Here is a 21308-nt window from a genome sequence, read left to right as displayed (position 1 = left end):
TATATATATATTGTGTTTTCTTGCCCAGACCTAATTCTAACCTCAGAGATGAAACTGCAGTTCACAGATGCACGTTGTGCCCCCACAGAAACATTACTGCTTCACTAGTCKAAGACCTCCCACTACAGATGAAATAAAATAGTCTAAAGTTAATCAAAGCCTCCTAACACCTCACACACACTCGTCTTTATGCCATCCACATCTTTGTATCTGAAGGGACCAGCTGCACTTCATTTCCATGGCTAAGTAACACCATCTCCTTTTTCTCCTCCCTACAATATGGGTTTATTAAAAGCACAACTGCTCATCTCATTGCTGCGTGATTCTTCACAAAGTATTATTCACACAAGGAATCCACTAAAGCAAACTGATGGCACCTTGAAAAATAAACAGGAGTTAATGGTACAAATAAAATTTAAAACACAGTATATAATTAAATTTAGCAAAGATGGACTTAGAGTTTATTGATTTCATAACTTACATTTTTCTTGTTTTTTGGATAAAACATGCAATCACAGTGCAAGCGTAACCAAATGATATTAATGTCATAACTGTAAGTGTTCTGCAGTACAGTAATGATGCATCCTCTGGTGAGTATTAGCTTAGCCTCTGAGCCATACTGACACAGATATGACAGCTCGGATTAAGAGGATACAGCCTCCGGTATCACAACATTTTGATGTTAGTTTTATTCTGGCTGGAGTCTCACAGCTTGAGCAGCGTTGTTCTTCTTTATCTTCCTTACTGCAGAGCCACAACGGCTTGTGTAATGTAAATCAATAAACTTGAATAAATTAAACAGCAGAATCATTACCCTGTTTATTATGGAGAAGATTGAATTAACAACTGGATTTTTCCCAAAGGAAAATGGATGTTTTGGTCCAAATTGGCTTCTTTTGCTGTTTAGGCAAAATCTAATTTAAAGGTACTTTCGTATATAAATGTATATAAACATTTAGCCTGATAATCAACACATAACCTTCAACAAACTGTTAATATAAGAGGCTGGTAACAATGTAGGCCATTTTATTCTTAATATGACTTTTGGGGGCCACAGTAGGTTGGTGGTCAGTGCCAAGTAGGAGGTTCAGATTGATGGAGCGTTGGTTTGTCTGAGTCTGGAGTAGGAGGTAGTCAGGAGTAGACTGAAGTGAGTGATGACACAAACAAAACCTGCACTCTAACCAAAGCCAGTGTCGATTGTGCAACGTGGACCTCAGATGTGTAATCACACACTGCCTGGCTGGACTGGTCCATATGTGAATGACTAAAAGTCTCCTAAATAAGGGCTTGTCTTGGTTGTCATAGTGTGAAAAGGTCAGTTGAGAGCTAATGACTGGTTTAGCTCATTATTTTTTTGAAATACCATGAACTTTAAGTTTCCACTTGATTCAAACAGGTTAATGTTTCAGACAGTGTGAATCAAAGATGTGGGCTGCTTTTAGAGAACATACAGTCTTTGACTCGAAAAATTTATTTTGTTGTCATTTTTATGATTCAGAATTGGGATGATTTGATATCCTTCTAGAAGGCGACCCATGACCTATCATGGTCAAATGTTTTTCTATTGCAAGTGACCAATGTCGGCACAAATTCTACATTCTTTGTTTTTGCTGTTTTACGGCACCTGGCGTTCCCAGGTGGTCTCCCATCCAAGTACTAACCAGGTCTGACCCTGCTTAGCTCTCAAGATCAGATGAGGTCTGGCATGTTCAGGGTGGTATGACTGAACGATAGCTATTAAACCACACTTTTACTGTTAAAATGCCTTTGAAGCACAGGGTGAGTACCCCACCTAGCTGTTTGCGGTTCTGAAAATAGACCTCAGAGCCAGGCACTTTTTAATGTAGGGTCTAAACTCCCTACTTTTTCTAACACATTGCTGTTGATTTCTGAAGTCAGCTGGAGCCCTGAGGTAGAAGAGGACGGGGTGCTGGGAAACACTGAAAGGTGAATCAGCCTCCACCTTTGTTTCCGAGTGGCCCTGCTGGCTTTGTTTTGGAGCAGAATGAATTATTAACAGTAGCCTTCTGGTCATGTTTTTCRTCAGCGTGTCCACCAGCGAAGGTAAAGAGCGCTGTGCTGACAGAGCTCCATTGACTGGCTCCATTCAGGAAGACGGTAGAATTGTTTACCTGAGCTGTTTTTAGTCTTCACTTTGTCTCTTAATATTTTTAGTTGTCCTTTTTTTTCTCCACTGGTTTTATTTATTATATAGTTTCCCCCGATTTCTCCAAATAAAGGAGTATTGTCAAAGCTGGCCTAATAAACAGTAAACAGCCAGTTAACCAGATTTAAGGCAGTACTTATAATTCTATATAAACACCAGTTTTGACACTCTGCCTCAATTGTTTGCAGGACTTTTAAAATCTCTAACATAAACATGCTGTCTTACTATAGCTCGGATAGAGCAACGTGTTAGAAATCTAAAACTCAAAATTCAGGGCTCCAGGTTGCATTTTCATATTTGTGCTGCAGGAAAATGTGAGTAAATGTGATGCAAAATTTAGGAATAAAGCTTAGTTTGACTTCACTGCAACATTTTTTTAAGCTTTGCATGATGTGTTTGATAAAATAACTTTTTTTTCCTTTTAGCTTTTCATTTTTAAAGAAAATGTCATAGAACAAAATAACAATCACTGGCCCTGCAAAAGGCAGCAGCTGGAAGACAAACATTGCCATTTTCAAACTGTAGAAATCTATAAAATTTTCATTTTAGTGCAGCTCTGCCACAAAATCATCTTTTTATTTGTGCTGCTTTTTTTAAACTCCCTTTCACTCCCTCCAGGTGCAGTGTTGTTTCCAAAGTAACCATTTTAAATCCAACATTTTCCATCAGTCAGTCCTCACTTGTTCCAATCTGCTCCAATAGTTTAAAATGAAAACTGTTGTAGAAAAGTTGTTATAATCRCCACTTTCACATCGGTCCTCTGCTCAGCTGTCGCTTGATCCTTTTTATCGTCTACTGTCCAGAGGATGCTCCCGACCGGCCGAAATGCCTGGCAACTGTAACCACGGGGCACACATAACTGTACTGAGCTGTTGTTTGAATAATGAATAAATTAAGGAATCAGAAGAACCTGGTGTCTGGCTGGACTGTAGGGGGGTGCGTTTTGCGAGGTGGAATGATTAATCAGATGTTATTTATGATTAAAAAAGATATTTTCTTTTTAATGGTAAAATTTAACTAAAATTAATGTTTATTGCTTTTAATGAAAACAACTTTGATGCTTTTTTTGATTTTCCGCCCAAATGTTTCATGATAATGTTGTTAAATCTAGATTTAGTTTTTATTTTATTTCGTGTAAATTAGAAAAGTAGATGGGGATTGGAAACTGTGAGGATGAAGTGAGACTTAAACAAAAGGGGGAGGTGGATGAGGCTTTAATTAATAGAAATTAGACTGAGAGAGATAAGTGATATGTAAATAGGAAATGTATCCAAAATTACCTGTGGTGTAAAAAAAAAAAAAAGAAAAGAAAGAAAGCTGATCTGAGAGACAGGATAATGTCTGAGGAAGCCTCAGGTGCAGCCAAGAGGGGAGGAGGCAGGAGATCAGCGAGGCAGAGGGAGGGGTGTGTGTGTGTGTGTGTGTGTGTGTGTGAGAGAGAGAGAGAAAAGAGAGCGAGAGAGCGAGACTTGAGTGAGCAGGCTAGAGAGATGGTGTTGGGAGGGAGAAAAGTGTAAGCCAGTCGCAGCATCTCTCTTCACTGCACCAGGGCTGAGGGACTCCTCGTCCCCTCTCTTCCCTCGCTGCAGATTTAACTCATTTCTATCAGCGCAATCATCTTTTTTKAATTCATTTATTTTTTTGGGGGKTTGTTGCTTTGGATAGATGCATTCCATTCAGTTCCTTTCTAATGATGAGATCCAAGGATTTATTTATTGAAAACATCAGTCGCTCTTTCCAAGGTAAAAGGGACCATTCGGAAAAGGACACTGCTAAAAACTGGGACTCCAACTGGGAATTTTTGTTTTTTAATCTTTTTTTTTTTCATCTTTTTTTTTTGCGCTGCTAGAGTGGATTCCTCTTTTTGTTGTGCCGCCAGTGTTTTGTTCACAACAAATAACCAACTGACAGAGGACTAAAAGATGAGGTGATAAGACCCCCACACTTTTACAACTTCAGTGACAATTCTTGGTTTCCTGAAGCACTCGAGGAGAAGACGTCAGGTTGCACCAACCACTGCCGGTGCTTCAGTATCAGAGCAAAAATGCCGGGTGCAAGTGTATGGGATAAATGATTTCTGTGTGCCACAGGATTGCTGAGGAGTTAAAGTGAGGGGAGCACTGAAATAGTCAGCCGGCCTCTGCTCCTGCTCCTTGCTCCTGGAGAGTCCTTCCATCTGCCTGCCTGGGAGTAAATGGTAATCTGACAGTCAGCACCTTAATCGGCTGCAGGACATTAACTTTCTTTTTTTTTATCTGCAGCTTGCAGTCCACAACACCATTTGTAATTTTGGATCTCATCTGTAGATTACTTTATTGATGGAACATAAACATTTTGGTGGGCTTATTTTATTTTTATTTTTATCTCATTCTGCCAGGAGATGCCTTGTAAACACGTTTTCCCCCACTATCATATGTTCTGAGAGAGCTGTGACAATATCTACTGTGGAGATCCCTGTGTTGTTGTAGCCTGTGTCTGTGTTTTGATTCAGACAATAGCTGGGCATACATGGGATTCAGACACTGACCAGAGGAGCACCAAAATAAAGGAAGCTTGCTGTTATGCAGTAAAAACCCCTACCGCTCACAGCAAAGTGAATTTTTGGATTGAAGCAAAAAATCTTTTTTTTGTTTGTTTTTTCACACCCCCAAGAAAAAGGCTTCCTAAATCTTTTTTTAAAGGTAACAGAAGACAAACGTAACCTTTCTTTAAGTCTAAAATTGGAGCCATAAGCACTTGTATTGCCTTTGATAGTCTGCCTGCAGAGAGAGTATTATACTCTGTTTTGTGCTTTAACCTTGATTTGTTCCTCACATCTTCTGTGCTCTCTGCCGTGTGACAACAGTTTAAATCCCCAACCTGCTGGTGGAAACTTTCATCAAAATCATGCGTTGATCCCAACAGACCGGGACATAAAGCAGCAGGAAAACTCGCCTTTGGGATGGATGCTGTCAGCAGCACTATTGTTCCCTCACATTACCTTCACTGAAGGAATAACTCTCTCTTTTTTTCTACTCCTGACATATCCACCAAGTACTTTCACCTACCATGTATGATTGGAAAGCAGAGACAAACAGGTTGTCCTATCCTCCCAGAGGCTGTATTGATTTTCCTGCAGTCTTTGTTCATTTGATTGAGACCCAGCTATGTGAGAGAAAGGTGAACAAAATCTCGAGTGTGCTGGAGAAAATATTGAACTTTGTGAAGTGAGTGAAGCTGCAGACGCCTGGTGGAGAACTGGAGGGGGGGACTGGCAGTTGTCCAGTTTCAGGACAGCCGCCTCATGGGTGGCTCACCACAAAACTGACTCGCTTGGTTAGCACCAAGAACAATGAACCAGTCTGAACTGACGGTGGACCCCATGATTTCTGCAAACAACAGCCATACAGATTTCTTTCCTGACAGGGTGTCCAACCACTCCTGTCCCCTGGGCTGGGGGTCGAAAGAAGGCCTGGAGGCTTGCATCCTGGAGACTGCCGTCATTGTGCTTCTGACAGTGCTCATCATTGCAGGAAACCTGACTGTGATCTTCGTGTTTCACTGTGCTCCTTTGCTGCATCACTACACCACCAGCTATTTCATCCAGACTATGGCCTATGCTGACTTACTGGTTGGTCTTAGTTGCTTAGTGCCAACTTTGTCTCTGCTCCACTACCCAGCAGGTGTCCAGGAACCAATTACATGCCAAGTTTTCAGCTATGTCATTTCWGTTCTGAAGAGCGTGTCGATGGCATGCTTGGCCTGTATCAGCGTGGACCGCTACTTGGCCATAACTAAACCGCTGTCGTACAATCAGCTGGTGACACCGTGCCGACTGCGAGGCTGCATCGCCCTCATCTGGGTCTACTCGAGCCTGGTTTTCTTGCCCTCCTTCTTTGGTTGGGGCAAGCCAGGATATCACGGGGATATATTTGAATGGTGCGCTCAATCGTGGCCCACCTCTGCCCTCTTCACAGGCTTCGTTGTGTGCTTTCTGTACGCGCCCGCTGCGCTTGTGGTCTGCTTTACCTATTATCACATTTTTCGCATTTGCCAGCAGCACAACAGGGAAATCAGTGAACGGCGGGCACGCTTTCCCAGCCAAGAGATGGAGACTGGTGAGGGGAATAACGGTGGGCACCATGGAGGGCATGGGCCAGATAGGCGCTATGCTATGGTGCTCTTTCGAATCACGAGTGTTTTTTATATGCTCTGGCTGCCCTACATAATCTACTTTCTTCTAGAAAGCTCCCATGTTCTCAATAGTCCTGCCCTGTCCTTTATCACCACCTGGTTGGCCATTAGCAACAGCTTTTGCAACTGTGTAATCTACAGCCTGTCAAACAGCGTATTCCGCCTGGGCATGCGCAGACTGTCGCAGACTATGTGCTCCTTTAGCCATTGCGCTGCAGATGAAAGAGACTTAAGAGAGCCCAAACCAAGAAAGAGAGCCAACTCGTGCTCCATCTGAGGGGAAATTGCTTAGAGTGTGGAAAAACAGATCTTAAAGCTTAATGGCTATTTAACTTACCGTTAAACTGGCAGGGCTGAATTTCTTTTTTACCCTTTTGGTGATACCATGTATGTTACCTCATGCGTAAAAAAAGATAATTAAAATGCAAGTTTTCAAGGAGATGGACAGAGTCTAGATGGGCAAATTTAATGATGGCTTTCATTTAGTAGTTCTACGGTTTTTACATTCCAGGGGTTGTTTTCTTCCGCATAAGACTTAGCATTCAGCAGACAGTGCTATAAATTTTTAATTAATACAAATAAGAGTCCAAATGTGACCTTTTCACCTCATGCTTGTCCATCTAAACAAATCTGTTTACCTGTTTCACTGGATTTCTTTATAATTTCCTGTGACTGTCGGTCATAAATGATGTGTGCATTTATTTGTGGCCAACATCCTGTTTAAGGCGGTTCTTAGATGCTTTACGGATGTAAGTATGCAGATTTGACCATTACAATAGCTGCTGGTAAATATCAAACTGTTTTTGGCCATGACTGTTGTTTGGGGAAAGTGAGCAGTTTTTTTCTGCTCTTTTTTTTTAAATTTCCTCCTAAGAAAGTGAAAAACATAGTAATGATGTCAAGTGGTTTGCCACTTTTTCACTTTTGCCAGCCATTGATCTGACTGTTGAATTTGGAGTCTAGTGGTCAGCTTTATAATGGTCTTTAATTTATAAGGATTTTTGTTAGCTCATTCAGTTTCCACTCATTTGGTTGTTTTGAAATCCACCATATATGGTTGATCACCTAATAATTAGTGCACTTTTACTGAAAAGCACCTTGTTTTTAATGAAAAGACCAAGGATTGGGATGTTTTTTCCCAGTATTTTAAACTTAAGTCTTTATATTGAGGGCAGTAGGTTGATGCTCTCAGCAGTTAATCATCACAGTGAATTTAACCTATTTTATCAATTTGATCCCTTAAAATAGTCAAGAATTTGCTGTTTTCATCTGGATTCTCGACTTGCAGTGACTTTTTAAAAATAATTAGCCACCATCAAAAACGTTTTTTAATCTAATAGAGCAAATATTCTGAGTTGCACCTCTTAGATTTTGCCTTTAACCCACAGTTTCAAATTGCTATGAAAATTTATTTTAATAGAAGTGTAAACTTCATGTTTTAAACAGGCTTTGGATGACTTGGTTCTGTTCAAAAAATGGTAGTAGATTTATTTTGCTGCAGCAGTGAATGCAGTCTTAGATTATTGTAATCTGATGTAGTTTGACACTGCTGTGAGGACAAAACCCCACTGATTTGAAAATTTTTACACTTGGCATGTGTTAAAGAGTGCTTTTTTTATTTCTATCTTATTTCATTTTAATCTTTACTACTACTTTTTCTGCTAGTAAATATGACCGGTTACAGCGCTAACCAGAAATCCATTTTGTCCAGATGACTTAATGCCTAATGTTTAGTCTTTCCTGGACAAATCTTTAACCCAGTTTTTTTTTACTGTGCATGTGTCATTTGTGCCAAGTGACAAAGAATAGTTCAGCAGATAACATTTATGTGGGCTTTATATTGGATGTAGGGAATTATTTTTAGTTTGACTAATTCATTTTTTATTTCATTACTGTACCCTCCGAACTAAGTGACTTTCCTAAATTTTGGACCTTTGCTATATAAAGCAGATTCAATAGGTTGTCAAAGGAGTTTAATTGTGATTCTCACCTTTTGCTCAAGATCAGTGGTGTATCTATTCCAGCTCTAATCGTTAGATTCAAGATAAAATATATTTCATTTTGCAGAAAAATAAAAACTTAATATTTTATATAAAAAATATACAGATGTCCCTTTATTCATAGGTTGTTGTTTAGACCTCGCAGGTAGTGTCTGTTCCAAACGGTTTGGTTCAGAACAAGCAAGAATAACAAATCTAGCCCTTTGATATTAAAATAGTTTATTTTTGGTTTTATGCTGCTTAAGTGTACTTTGTGTAAGCTGTCCCTTAATGTAAAACTTTTTTTTTACTTTTTGTAAGCAGGAGGGTTCAGCTTTCTGCTTTTATTTATTTATTTTTTTGTGCGTTGTGTAGAAATCTGTCAATCGCACATTCACGTGAACATGAACTATGTGAACATTTCAGCTGAATCATCTCTCCCCTTTTTGAATGTAATTGCAGTATTGTTTTTAAGCCAAGATTCACAGTAGAAAAATGTCTCTTTTGGGTTATCTACAGATCTACTGCCTTCATGTTAATRATAATCAAGAACAGATTCTGTGTTGCTTTAAAAGTATTGCTTTATGCAGTTTTAATGCACTACAAGTTGCTCTTTGTATGTGCCTAAACATGTGTTTTGTAGGGGAAACATGTTGATGTAATTAGCATTACATAGACATGCTGCATTTTTAAAAAATCTTTCCAGCTGCATAAACATACATTGTCACACTGTACCCTTTAAAGGGACATCAGATTTTCCTTTTAATAATTTTGTGATACCTTCAGTTAGGTCCACTTGAACAAAAAGTTGTTTTAGTCTTGTTTAACAGTAAATATGTTTTCTTCCTTCAAGTGGCTAAGTTGTTGAGGTCTTCATTTATAGTGTAACAAAACATGGCGAATTTGTCCTTGTCTTTCAGTGCCAYGATACCTTTCAATAATAACAAAAGGGAAGCACTGCAAAACCAGTACTTGGTTTATTTAATTTCAGTAGGATGTGTTTTTGGTGCTTCTTTTTAGCATGGTGCAGTGAGGTGGTAGGTAAAATTTATAGCAACTGTGCTGGTCTGTCCTGTATAATCTTGACAATGTGGTAACAAACAACATATAATGATAAAAAGTAACATTTTGTAATAACATAACCTAAACTGGCTCATTTATTCTAATACATTTAGAAGTGAAAATAATGACTTCTCTTATCTTAAACTCCCAGATTGCTGTGATTGGTCGGAAGTTGCACAAATATTCCTTGACTTAGTAGGATATTTTCATCATATTACTGGTGTTTTACAGAAACAATCCCAGAGCCACTTAYTGAATACTTAAAAAAATAGTTTGTGTCTGCATTGCACTAACCATAAAGTGGTAGGAAATTTAAAAAAGTAAAATGTGTCTCGTTAAAAACTCCTCTTGTTTTTAAAGTGCATTGAAACAAACTTTTACCTAAGAGTTTAGAAGATAATAGATGTCTATTTATAAATTATCAAATTGTGAACAGATCTTTAAAGAATATACTGTATATAATACTATATGAAAAGTGTGTGTAAATGTTTGTACTCTGCCGTAACGCCACATCACCCTTCAAAACAAAATAAAATGAAAGGTTAATCCAAGTATTGTACCCATTTGTGTAAATTGACCTGCATAAGCTGCTGATGTTTTGAGTAGAGAGTGAGTTTGTTACACAATATCTATTTTTTTATTTTTAAATTTTGTCAAAGGCTATGGTTTTGCTGTTTGCTGCCAAACCTAATAAATGTAAAAACATAGCTGATGATTCATTCTGTGTTGTCACTTTTTTATATTCCCTTAGTTTCAACAGGTAACCCTTGATCTGTGTTTAATAACCCTCATTGTTTCTGCTGAACACTCATTTAAAGAATAAATGAAACTATGTTGACTTAACTATTACTAGCTTTCAATGTAAAGAATGTTATTAAGTAATAGCTTCTTTATATAAACGTTGGTATGGCGACCATAAGCAATCTTATTCGTGATAAAATACAAAACATGTGCTGTAGTCACTGTAGTACGGCATAAATAATGGCTATTTTTTTAGTTTGAGTTAGGGGTTGTATATTTATAAAGTATTCACTTTGTTTAGTACCTTTTTATTAAGACATCTTTGGACAGCAATGACAACTTCAAACCCTCATAGGAATTTTCTCATAAGCTGTGCACACTTTCCCAGTATACTTTCCAAAATTGTTCATATTCAACCAAGCTGGAAGCTCAAGWGTTTCCCCGAATCTCCTTCCTTCAGGTAGCTGTCTTGATTTCTTTGACCAGTATTGTTGTATAGTGTGACTTTTATTTTATCCTCTATCTTGACTAGCCTTCCTGCCCTTCAGAGGAAACATCCCCACAGCATGATGCTGCCATTACCATGTTTGAGTGGAGAAATGGTAATTGTTTTCACACAAGCAATTGAGAATAGTGACTTGATCATTCAGCTCGTGTTTCTTAGGCGTTTACAATTTCTCTTTTAATTTGAGTGCCAGCTATGTCTCATTGAAATTAGGGTTTTGTCATGTTTTTATTGTTTGGTGGTGAGCTCTCCTCTGGTTGTCTTTGTAAACCAAAACCACTTGATCTCTTTCGTGGTATATATGGACTACTTTAGGGCTGGGCAATCAATAATGATATCTATCATGATAGAAATGTGATCAATATCAATAGAAATGTGTCCGATAGAACGTTGATAATGTCACTAAACTCCAATCCAGAACTGAACGGCATTCTGGGGGATGTAGGCAGAGGAAAGGCTTTAGCAGCTCAACCTCTCTTGGCCCAGCTGAGCAAAGTTGGTGACATCAACTCACTCACTCTTTGGTAAGCAACAACCTGTTGAGTAACAAGGGCAGTTTCACGTTTAACCACCAGTCACTRTGTGAAAGGAGTGAAATGAGAAAGTGAGTTCAGTAGCTTGAGAAGAATTTTTGGATAAGAGGAAAGGTCACGTCACCAGTTTGCAGTGTGTCTGTGGGTTGTAAGAGGTATTAAAAGGTAATAAATTAAATTTGCAAAATTAAGGCCAATTTAAAAGTATTAAAAAGTAATAAATGTCATCTGACGAGGTATTCATTTTTCGAACAACTACCCAACTACAGGTTTTCCCCCAGTCTATCTCCTAATCCCATCCCTATAACAATGACATCACTTTTTGTATTGAGTTAGGGTTCAAAAATATACAATTGTGTGTAGGTCAGTGTTTTTATTGAGGCAAAGAAGTAACTATGCATCCAGTAACTGTAATAATACTACACTCACTAAAAATGTTAGGCAAGAAAATTTATTTATTACTTTATAATTAGTTAGTATTTAGTAATAATAATAAATAATAATAATGTAGTAATTAATTTTTTGATTTTTTTTCAAATTTTATTCATTTCTTAAACAAAATTCTATATACAATAAAAAAAGAAAATAGAATGAAATGAAAGGTAGCAGAGAGAAGAAAAAATATTATAATATCTGCCCCTTTTTTCTCAAGTATAAATTCAAACAATAGTAATTTTCAGTTAACAAAAAAAATCTTCCCAGAACAACAATTTGTATGAATGCACATTATACTATTTCGTATTTTGTCAACAATCCAACCTTTATTATTCTCTTAAACATGTACAGTGATTTGGCACTTTTAACATCAATTTCCAGATCATTCCACAATCTCACTCCTTGGATTGAGGTGCAGCGTTCTTTCAAACATGTTCTAAATTTAGGTTTCATGAACATCTCTGTCCCCTTAAGATTATAACAGCTCTCTCTCTTTGCAAAGATTTTCTGGATGTTTAAAGGTAATGTATTTTTGTGARCCTTTTACATAACTAACAAAATGTTATCAACCAGATTGTAAAATTTCAATAATTTCAGTTATAAAATAATATATTAGCTGGATAATTGTAATGTTTTCGAGTGATGACTCTTGGAGCCCTTTTCTGCAAAACCAAAACACGATTTGTAATTGTCTTACATGCTTTCCTCCATACCTCAACACAATAGACCAAGTGTGGAACAATTAATGTGTTATGTAATTTATACGGAGCTTTATCATTAAACAAATCCCTTACTTTATAAATCAATGCAATAGATTTAGTTATTTTTATTATTAAATAATTTGAGGTTTCCATGTCAGCTTCTCATCAATAATAACACCCAAAAACTTAATCTCACTGACTCTATGAATCTCTACACCATCAACTCTAAATGGACTGTGAACAGTTCTTTGTCTCTTTGTAAATATCATATAATTAGTTTTATCCAAATTTAGTGATAATTTATTAAGTTTAAACAGTTTTGTATATTAACACATTCTGTTTGCTTTTTCTCTAACATCCGTTACATGTCTTTACCCAAACAAAAAATATTGTATCATCTGCAAACAAAACACATTTAAATAATAATTTAGTAATTAGAACTGAAGTTCTAGGTGTTGCCGTTGTGAAGTTGTGTCTGTATTAAATATTGTGACAATATCAAAAAAGAAACTATTAAATTAAACTAAAGAAGTTTTGTAAAAACCCTGGTTTGGCAGTATTAATCATCCTTTTTTTCTCCTGGTCCTTATTTTAAATAGGTAAAACAAAACAAAACAAAAAAACCTAATCAAGTATCGATATGGACTGATATGAAATGTTTATATCGTGATGGGTTTTTCASCCCTGTCGCCCAGCCCCGATGAACTTGGATTTTCTGTCTTTCTAATGTTTAAACCATATTTGGAAGTCTGATGGTGCATTTCAGTGTAGAATTGGGGAAGCCTCTCGAAATGCTGCAGATTGGCAAGACAGCTGAACAACTACTTTTCTCATGGCCAAGACTATATTAGGACTTCCCTTTCATTTCCACAAACTGCAGCACATGCCTAATTTTCTCTTTCTCTTTCCATCCTGCTACTTTCCTCCTTCCGTCTTGATTGAGAAAGAACCATCTGACCCTTTTTTGAGGTGGAGAAGTCATAATTGGAGTGATTCAGTTCCTGTCTCAGAGTGCTAATGGTGGTGCCTTGCAGTGGCCACCAAAAGCCTTTGATGGCATAATGAGGATACTCTCACACCCACACACCAACTCTTATGCATCTTGCATGACTCTTTGAATAAATGATAAGCRGATTGTGGTCTGATAGTGGACAGGTGTGCTTGTTACAGCTTCTAATAGTGTTAACTAATTTTAAAAGAAAGAAGACCAGGGGTGAGGGACAATCATCATCATCACTTAAATATGTTTAATTATACTGTATCAATGAAAAAGTGACTCCTTTTGGAGTTTTTATTTTATTTTAAATATGCAGAATGATTGGCAAGTTTTATTTAGATGCTTTTATAATCATTTGTTGTGTTGAAAGGCAAGTACCATTTATTTATACAATATACCATTAAAATTTATGAACTGAACAGAAATTTACTCCATTTTTAATATATTCACCACTGCTGTAGCGAGTGAAGAATGAACAGCATTCATATTAGCTTTCCAAAATACTACGAAATTAAATAACTGTGTGTGCAATGTATCTGTATGTTTTTTTATAGTGACTGAAGCAAATTATGAAGCTTCAAAAGTGCCTACAGTGTWATCAGTGCATTTGAAGAACCTCTAAACAGAGCACACCATAGGGACATTGCATTAAATTTTTATTAATGGCACCATGTTCCTAATTGCCCTGGTAAAAAAATGTTTATTGCTTCARTCTCCATTGAGAAGCAAAATCTTGTCAAACAGTTCCAGAGCAATAGGTCCAACACCTACCTACCCRCTCATTGGTGAGTGACTTGTATTTGGACCACTGGAAAAGTCTAAAATGTGGAGTCACTTGCCGTCTCCATCAGCTGCTTTTGAGTTCAGTACTTTCATTTCTCCTTTGGCCATGATGATTGCCTTTGGTAGAGACTTCCTATCCATCAGTGGCTACTTAACTAAAGTGAAGGCCTTCTCTTCCATCTCTTCTAAGTGCTTTTACTCTCCAAAATGTGCTCATTGGTTTCACAAGTTGTTCCACAATGGACTCTTATTGAGAGTTTCCGGTGTTTGCTTTTTTTCTACTTTGTACCATCCTTGATTTTTTTTGTCTGGTGTGCACTGACTTTGTGTCTAACAAGAAAACCCTTGACCAGCATAGAACTTCTGTAATATACCATCATCTATCAAAATCTATAACTCTATTTTTTTAGTTTTTCATAGCTTTTTTTGGGACTGTACTTTGTCTGTACATACGTAACATGGAAATCCAACTAGTAGACATCATTTATTTATTTATTCTGCTTGAATTTGAACAAAATCATTTGGCCAGAAAAAAATAGTTTTTTTGGTTAGTATTGGTTGGTCCATCTTTTAAATTTTCCTGCTTGTTTACTTAAAGCAGTAGCATTGAAGTTTTGATTACTGAACTATTAGGGATTCTCAGTTATTGATGAATTCATTTCTTTCTTCAGTCATTAACAATATCTCACTACTGTGCTGGGTACAACTTACAATTGAACTGCAAACTTTTCTCTTTCAAGGTACAAAATAGTTTGTGTTTCAATGCCTTATCCTTGACTGCCTCTGATCAGTACTTGATTACTTTTGGTGTTCCAGTAACATAGCTATATTTCATTTTTATAATTTATTTTGTATTCCTTTCAGTTTTATTGGGGATCATTTGCAGCAATATTCTGGCTATAACCATTTATACACAGAGGACAAAGACAAGCACAATAATAAACAGTCAAGGACAAATTTGTTTTTCCATTGTTAGCCTCACTGCAGACCTTAGGTCTTGAAGCTTTGCCAGCAGATGCTCTGCCAGCTTATCTAATTCTCTCTCAGGGCTTTTTGGCTGAATGAAATACCAGAAGACAGACGAATTACCCTCTTGGCTCCTCAGCAGATCTCATTCCTCCTCTTACCTGCCCTTCCTCTGTCTTCCTGTCCTGAGGCAGTGATTCCCTTGTATACACACGGGGTAGTTATTCAGCAGAAGTTGTTCAGCCACTGAACTCAGGCAGTTGTTGATGTAACTAGTTCTCAATATGCAGCATTTTAGTGCTGTTGGGGTAAGAGGAAAGAAGCTAATGATTGAGGAGGAAGGGAAGTAAAAAACTTCATGGCACCATGCACCCAGGGTATCTTTGGTTTTTGTTCAGCAGTGAGGGAAAAATGGGATGTGAGATTGACAGATTGGTGTAGCTTCTGCAGTCTTTGGTAAGGATGCCTCACAGAAGGAGGCCCCTGACAGACAGGAAACCCTGGGGAAGAGCCATTTGATTAAATCTCTCGGCTGCCCTGGGAATGCATCCTCCCAGAAAAGCTTGAAGACGTCCCTGTGGGAAAAGATGTCTGGGCCCCCCTGCTGTTTTTGTACAATGCCCTGAGATTACTTTTGTTGTAAATAGGCACTATTACTGAATCATCTTTGCAACACAGCCCATTGTAGTTTTCTGGCCGATCACAGATCTTTAAAATGTTGGACCTGCCGATTCAGATTTTGGCTGATACTGATTTTTTTAACCATCACTGTCAAGTGTTATAAGGTCTCAATACACCTTCAATGTTCCAATCTTGTTTTATTGAAAAATATTGATAATACACTTAAACAATAGAAACTTATTTAAACTGGACATTAGGTAGTGCTCACAGCAGAGCAAAAGGGGACAGTGGCTGATTTTCAGATCTTTGTGGGGGTAGATAAGAAACTGATCTTTTTCACCGATTTTATCCAACTATCACCCCATCTCCCAAAATTAAGGAAATTAGTTGCTGATTTATTGGTGCACCTCTAGTGGCAACTCATACAACTTCAAAAGCCACTGCTCTTACAGTTTTGCATCTTTCCATGAAGTGTCTGACCTTCTGCTTTCTTCCTCTTAGCCCCTGGCTTCTTCTGTCCCCACATAATAGAGATTTAACTCATATCTACCTGTAAAAACAACAACACAGAAAATTTGCAAGTTACCTGGAGGGTAGATGCACTTTATTTACTGACCTCTGCATGCATTTGGGTTTGTGTGTCTGTGTCAGAGAGGGTGGCGAGGGTGAAGAGGTAGAGATAAGAGGGCGTATTTGCTTGTTTCAGCACTAAGTTTGTTCCTATGGAAAGCAGACTGAAACAGTGCTGAACATTAATCCAGACATTTTCTTTACCCAGTTTTTGTATGAGGTCACATGGGAACTGGTGTCTATTTTCAGCAGTCAATGTGTAACAGGCGGGGCACACCCTGGACAGGTCACAAGTCTGTCACAGGGCCACATAGGGACAAACAAGACAGATAACAATTCACACTCTGTCACACCTTGTGACAATTTGAAGTTGCTAATTAACCTAACATGCATGTTTTTAGACCGTGGGAGGAAACTGGAGTATCTGGAGAAAACCTATGCAAAATAAAAAAGGGGGGCCTTCTTGGTCTGTTCAGAAACCATGCTCAAACATCCGACACTTCAAGCTCGGACTTGAAGTGTTTTGTGAAAATACCCAAAGTGTAAGATTAGATTTAAGCAGACCACAAGAAATAGCAATAAAGTGACTCAAACTGGTGCAAGAGGGACCAAACTCCTTCTAATAAGTGCCATAAATAATATGATGGTGTTGACACTTTATCATTTGCAGAGAGAACTCGAGTATTTTTAGTGCTTTGTGGTTATATTTTACTGTTTTCTCAGATTTGCTTCCTTGTTAATAATTTTGCGGCGAGTAATCTATTTATTTTTGCTCTTTCAATTGTTGTCGGCGCAATGAGTGTTTGCTGCCAACCTGTCTTTTTGAAATGCAAAAGCATCGCAACAATTGAAATGCCACCACAGCGCAGCCGAGGCTGACAAATGTGCAATCTGCCAGGCGGGCCAGCTGTTGCCCCCTCCGCCGCCACCCACCATCAACCCTCCAGGGAAGCCTGCAGAAACTTCCTCGTCTGTAACCAAGGACAAAGGTCTCTAGGGGAGCTGGTTTTTARTTATCAAGCTGTGTCTTCTGAATATCACACCAATACATTATCTCTCTGCATCCCACAGCAATGAGGAGCAATAAGGAGTGTTTATAGAAGCCAGGTGTGTCTGCAGATAATGACATGGTGCATCATGTCTATAAACTGGACTTGGTAGTTAAATCACTTTTATTTGACCCACTTTTAGGTTGTTTAAAATAAAACCTGTTTTAGGTTTTTATCTCTTGTATTGTGATTTCACAAAGTGAGATTTATTAACTTCATAGTAGTGAATTTTAAATAGATTAATCTTGAGACTTGTTCATTCTCTTCAAGATAAGTTTTTTTTTTCGAGTTTCTTTGATTCTTTTATATGAGTAATTGTTCTTTAACAGCTTACAATGCAGCACTCTTCACTCAGGCTGTATGTAGGTCCAGTTATGGCACCACTTAGTTTTGTTCTTTTATTCCCTATGGAGAAATGCTGTCAAAGTCTATTGAATTTATGTAATCGACCCACAATGCTAGACACAAGCCTTTTAGTTGAAAATAGGATCAGTGACTGGATTTGACAGAATATGGAGATGAGTGCTGTAATGATAGCAGGCCTCAGGGTGACGTAGGAATCTCATTACTTTTTGAGTTAAAGAGAAATTTTAGTAGCTTGATTCTTTTTTTTATTATTATGTTTGGTTTAATGTGTTCATGATGTTCAATGTATCGAGCTAAAACTATTAAATCAGATTATTCTCACCGAAAGTGCTGTTTGCGTAACTATTTTTGTGCACCCGACCAAAGAGTTTTATGTACGAGTTGTGAGCGCTGATCACCTTTTTTTTCTTCTTCTTCACTGAGCTAACCTAACTGGATTTGGGAGAATCAYTCTGTCAATTTCGTCATTTTTATTGTCCGAAAAAAAAACCCGAGTGATTTTCTACATTGGAAATAGTTTTCTCCATCATTATTCTGTGTGTCACTTCAGACATGCAATCTGTCTTTCGGYTGCTCCCAGCAGTTTTAACACTAGTTAAGGTCATCTTTGATTAGCTGTGCTGTCACTAAGGTCTTATGCGTTCTGAGTGTTCAGATGATTGAACGCTCACATTTKGCTCTGTCCTCATCACTTTAACAAAGTCTGGCTGCTTCTCTCAAACTACTTTCATAAGAAAAGGATAATTTGAGAACTTCATGCTCTAGAATCATGCAATCAGGACTGTGACAGACATACTTCACTTTTTTTTCTTCTTCAGTAGTGCCATTTAACACTACTTGTTTTTCAAGAACTTGCAAATGTTAAAACGGCAAAGTCTGTTATTTTGTTCAAGGACTTATTGATGAGACTGTCTGCTGTTGTTGGACAGATTAATGTTTCTATAAATGTTGATTTATTGACTTTTTTATGTAGCATGAAAATATTATTAGTGTCATTTATTTGGCCTTTCAACATTTTGTKGCCAAAGTATCTCATATTTAAAAACGATCTTGTCCTCAGTGCAATCAGACAGTTMGTTTTTCTTTTTTATGTGCCATGTGTTACTAATTTGCACGGCTTGGTAAAGCTGTCTGTTACTATCTGGGACAATGTAGCAGCTGTTAGCGAACCATAAGAAGAATAAATTTGAATGTTCAGCTCTGTAAAGTTTAAAAAAAAATAAGAATAGAATACTCTTAAAGTACAAGTAAAACCATTACAGACTCACAAACAAGCAGATGTACTGACCAGAAACAAAACATCATTTTAACATTTATTTAATTAACCAGGCAAATTCCATTGAGTTCACAGATGTTTGTTTATCTGCCTTGATTCCTAACACCCCAGGTTAATCATTGTTTATTAGAGGAAAGATGTTTTTTAACTTCCTAATCGCCAATCAAGCTCTTTTTTTAAATAAAATGCTGTCAGAGGTAGAGAGCAGCTTCAGACACATCAGCAGTTTTTATTTTTAGCTGCATGCGCTAAATGGGTAACCTGTGTGTGAGATCTGAGTAGTGGGCCGTCTGCCCAGCAAGCCCCCAGGCTACAGTTAGAAGAAGCCTCTCGTCCCCCTCTGTGTACACTTCTTACTAACCTCTCTTTAATCTATGTTGATTCTACTTCTCCCTTTAACTGTCTGTTCCTCTTATTATCGTCCATCATTTTCTTCCATCCGTTCTGTTCTCTTCAGCGAGTCAACATAAAAACCTTGCAGGTATAAATCTGTTAGTATTATTAAAGGAAAAGTTTAGCTCGTGCTTGTTTCAACATCAGCATCCTGATGACATTTACCTCCAAGAATAAGTTCTTTGCCTTCCAGTTTATGTGCCTGACTGGTGTGTGTTCTTGTGAATGTGTGTATAAACCAATTAGCCATAACATTGAGAGCATTTACAAAGTAAAGGAAGACTGATAGTCTTGCTCTTAATGCAATACTCTGCTAGGAATACTTACATCCTGGCATTCACCTGGATGTTATTTTTATCATTTTAACACAGGTTCTTTAGCCTTTGTCTTCTCACTCCTGTGGGAATCTTAATGAAATTTTCCTTGGCTGCTTATGCCAATCGAGGTATCCATTAATCTTTTTTTTGTTTGTTTGTTTGTTTTTTTTGGTAGAAGTTATGGATATTTGCTGCTCAAATTGACTTTCACACTTTTAGAGTACAAGATAATTACCTCCAGTTAAGATGAGCCTTTTTATTAGCAGATGTGGCCCTGGTCGTATCACAGATGCAGCTCCTTCGTCATTCTTCTGTCTGGTAGCTCACAAATGCTAACAGCCTTCTGGATCGCTCTGACAGCCTTTTGTTTAATCCACCTATCGCAGATGATATGTAGGTGGACTATCCTCTGGTTGTTGGCGACAGTGTTGGTGTTGATGCTCCTTCTACCAGCAGCACATCTAGAACTCATTAGATTTGGTTATTATAATGAATAGACTCCTGTTTGAGCCATTACAAATACTTCTGTATTTTTTATATATTTTTTTAGGTTTATGTAATTTTGCTGAAATGATTTTTGTCATTCTGTATTAATTAATGAATAATGTATGTGATTAATATAATGACAGAGTCCTCATGCTGGCCACTCAGCTGTTTTGCTGCTTTCAGTAYATAAATTAACTGCAGTCATCAAAATACTCGTTTTATACCATAATAATTAGGGAAATACAATTTGCATGCCCTAATTTACATGAAGCATCCAAAGTACAGTGGGCATTTTATATCATGATTATTCTTGGCTCAGCAGATTAGGTCAAAGGAATGTTCTAGTAAACTAAGTAAAATATCTGTAGGTTGTACGACGATGACATTAACTGTGGCTCAGCTGAACTCGCTTTTACCTCCTAATAAGTTGGGTGCAGTAGTCCTCCTGCCTACCTTTCATGTACTTCAATGTGATTATAATTGATTAGTCACTGTTGTAGTGCATCAAAACTGCGAAACATTAGTCTCAGAGTAAAAGCTTACATAGCAGCCGAAGTGAAAGCACAGTTTGACATGAAAGCAGAAAATAAGAGAGGATATGATGGAGAAAAAAATGTGGAAGAAAAACAAGCAGGGAGTGAAAAATCAAAATTAAAGGACTGYGTTGAAGGAAATAGCAGAGAAGAAGCAGAAAAGATAAAAAATGAGAAAGAAGGGGGATTAGGCAATGCAGAGGACGTCCTCTCCTACTTTTTTTTTTTTTTTTTTTTTTTTTTTGCTGTTTTTTGAGTAATGAGGCTGTTAATTAGCCAAGGCATGCATGGTTTATTAAATCAAAGTGTTTACAACTTTTGCTGTCAGCCAAATTGTTGCCGGTCTTGGCCAATGTTTCCATGGTACCAACTGTGCTGTAAAACTATAAAATTAGATAATGAAGAAAAGGTAGCCTAATAATCATCAGTCAGGGTTTATGCTGTAAGTTTGCTCCTCCTCCCTTTGAACTATCTGGGTTGCAGAACTGAACCTTTAGATATTTAGGCTTTCATGATGTGATGTGGATCTGGACTTTGGGAAGTTGGTTTACTGGGATTAGGCTCTTGTTTGGCTCCACGTTGGCAAACATTTCCCTGCTTGCTCTCTGTAGCTGAAAATTATTATTATTTCACTAGAGATTAGCATATTTTC

The 21308-nt window shown here is 37.6% G+C and overlaps 2 protein-coding genes across 2 annotated transcripts in view; both read left to right on the top strand.

The window, feature by feature from the left end:
- rabgap1l (RAB GTPase activating protein 1-like) overlaps window positions 1-21308 on the top strand; it is a gene marked incomplete at its 5' end in the record, with an annotated part of 94874 nt that overhangs the window by 30136 nt on the left and 43430 nt on the right.
- gpr52 (G protein-coupled receptor 52) lies at window positions 3615-9935 on the top strand. The gene has a single exon (XM_014007296.1). The coding sequence runs from the start codon at window positions 5502-5504 to the stop codon at window positions 6618-6620; it is 1119 nt and encodes a 372-aa protein (XP_013862750.1). The 5' UTR covers window positions 3615-5501; the 3' UTR covers window positions 6621-9935.

This window comes from Austrofundulus limnaeus, unplaced genomic scaffold (assembly GCF_001266775.1).
Source record: "Austrofundulus limnaeus strain Quisiro unplaced genomic scaffold, Austrofundulus_limnaeus-1.0 Scaffold41, whole genome shotgun sequence".
Taxonomy (NCBI): domain Eukaryota; kingdom Metazoa; phylum Chordata; class Actinopteri; order Cyprinodontiformes; family Rivulidae; genus Austrofundulus; species Austrofundulus limnaeus.
This window is presented reverse-complemented; position numbering and strand designations above follow the sequence as displayed.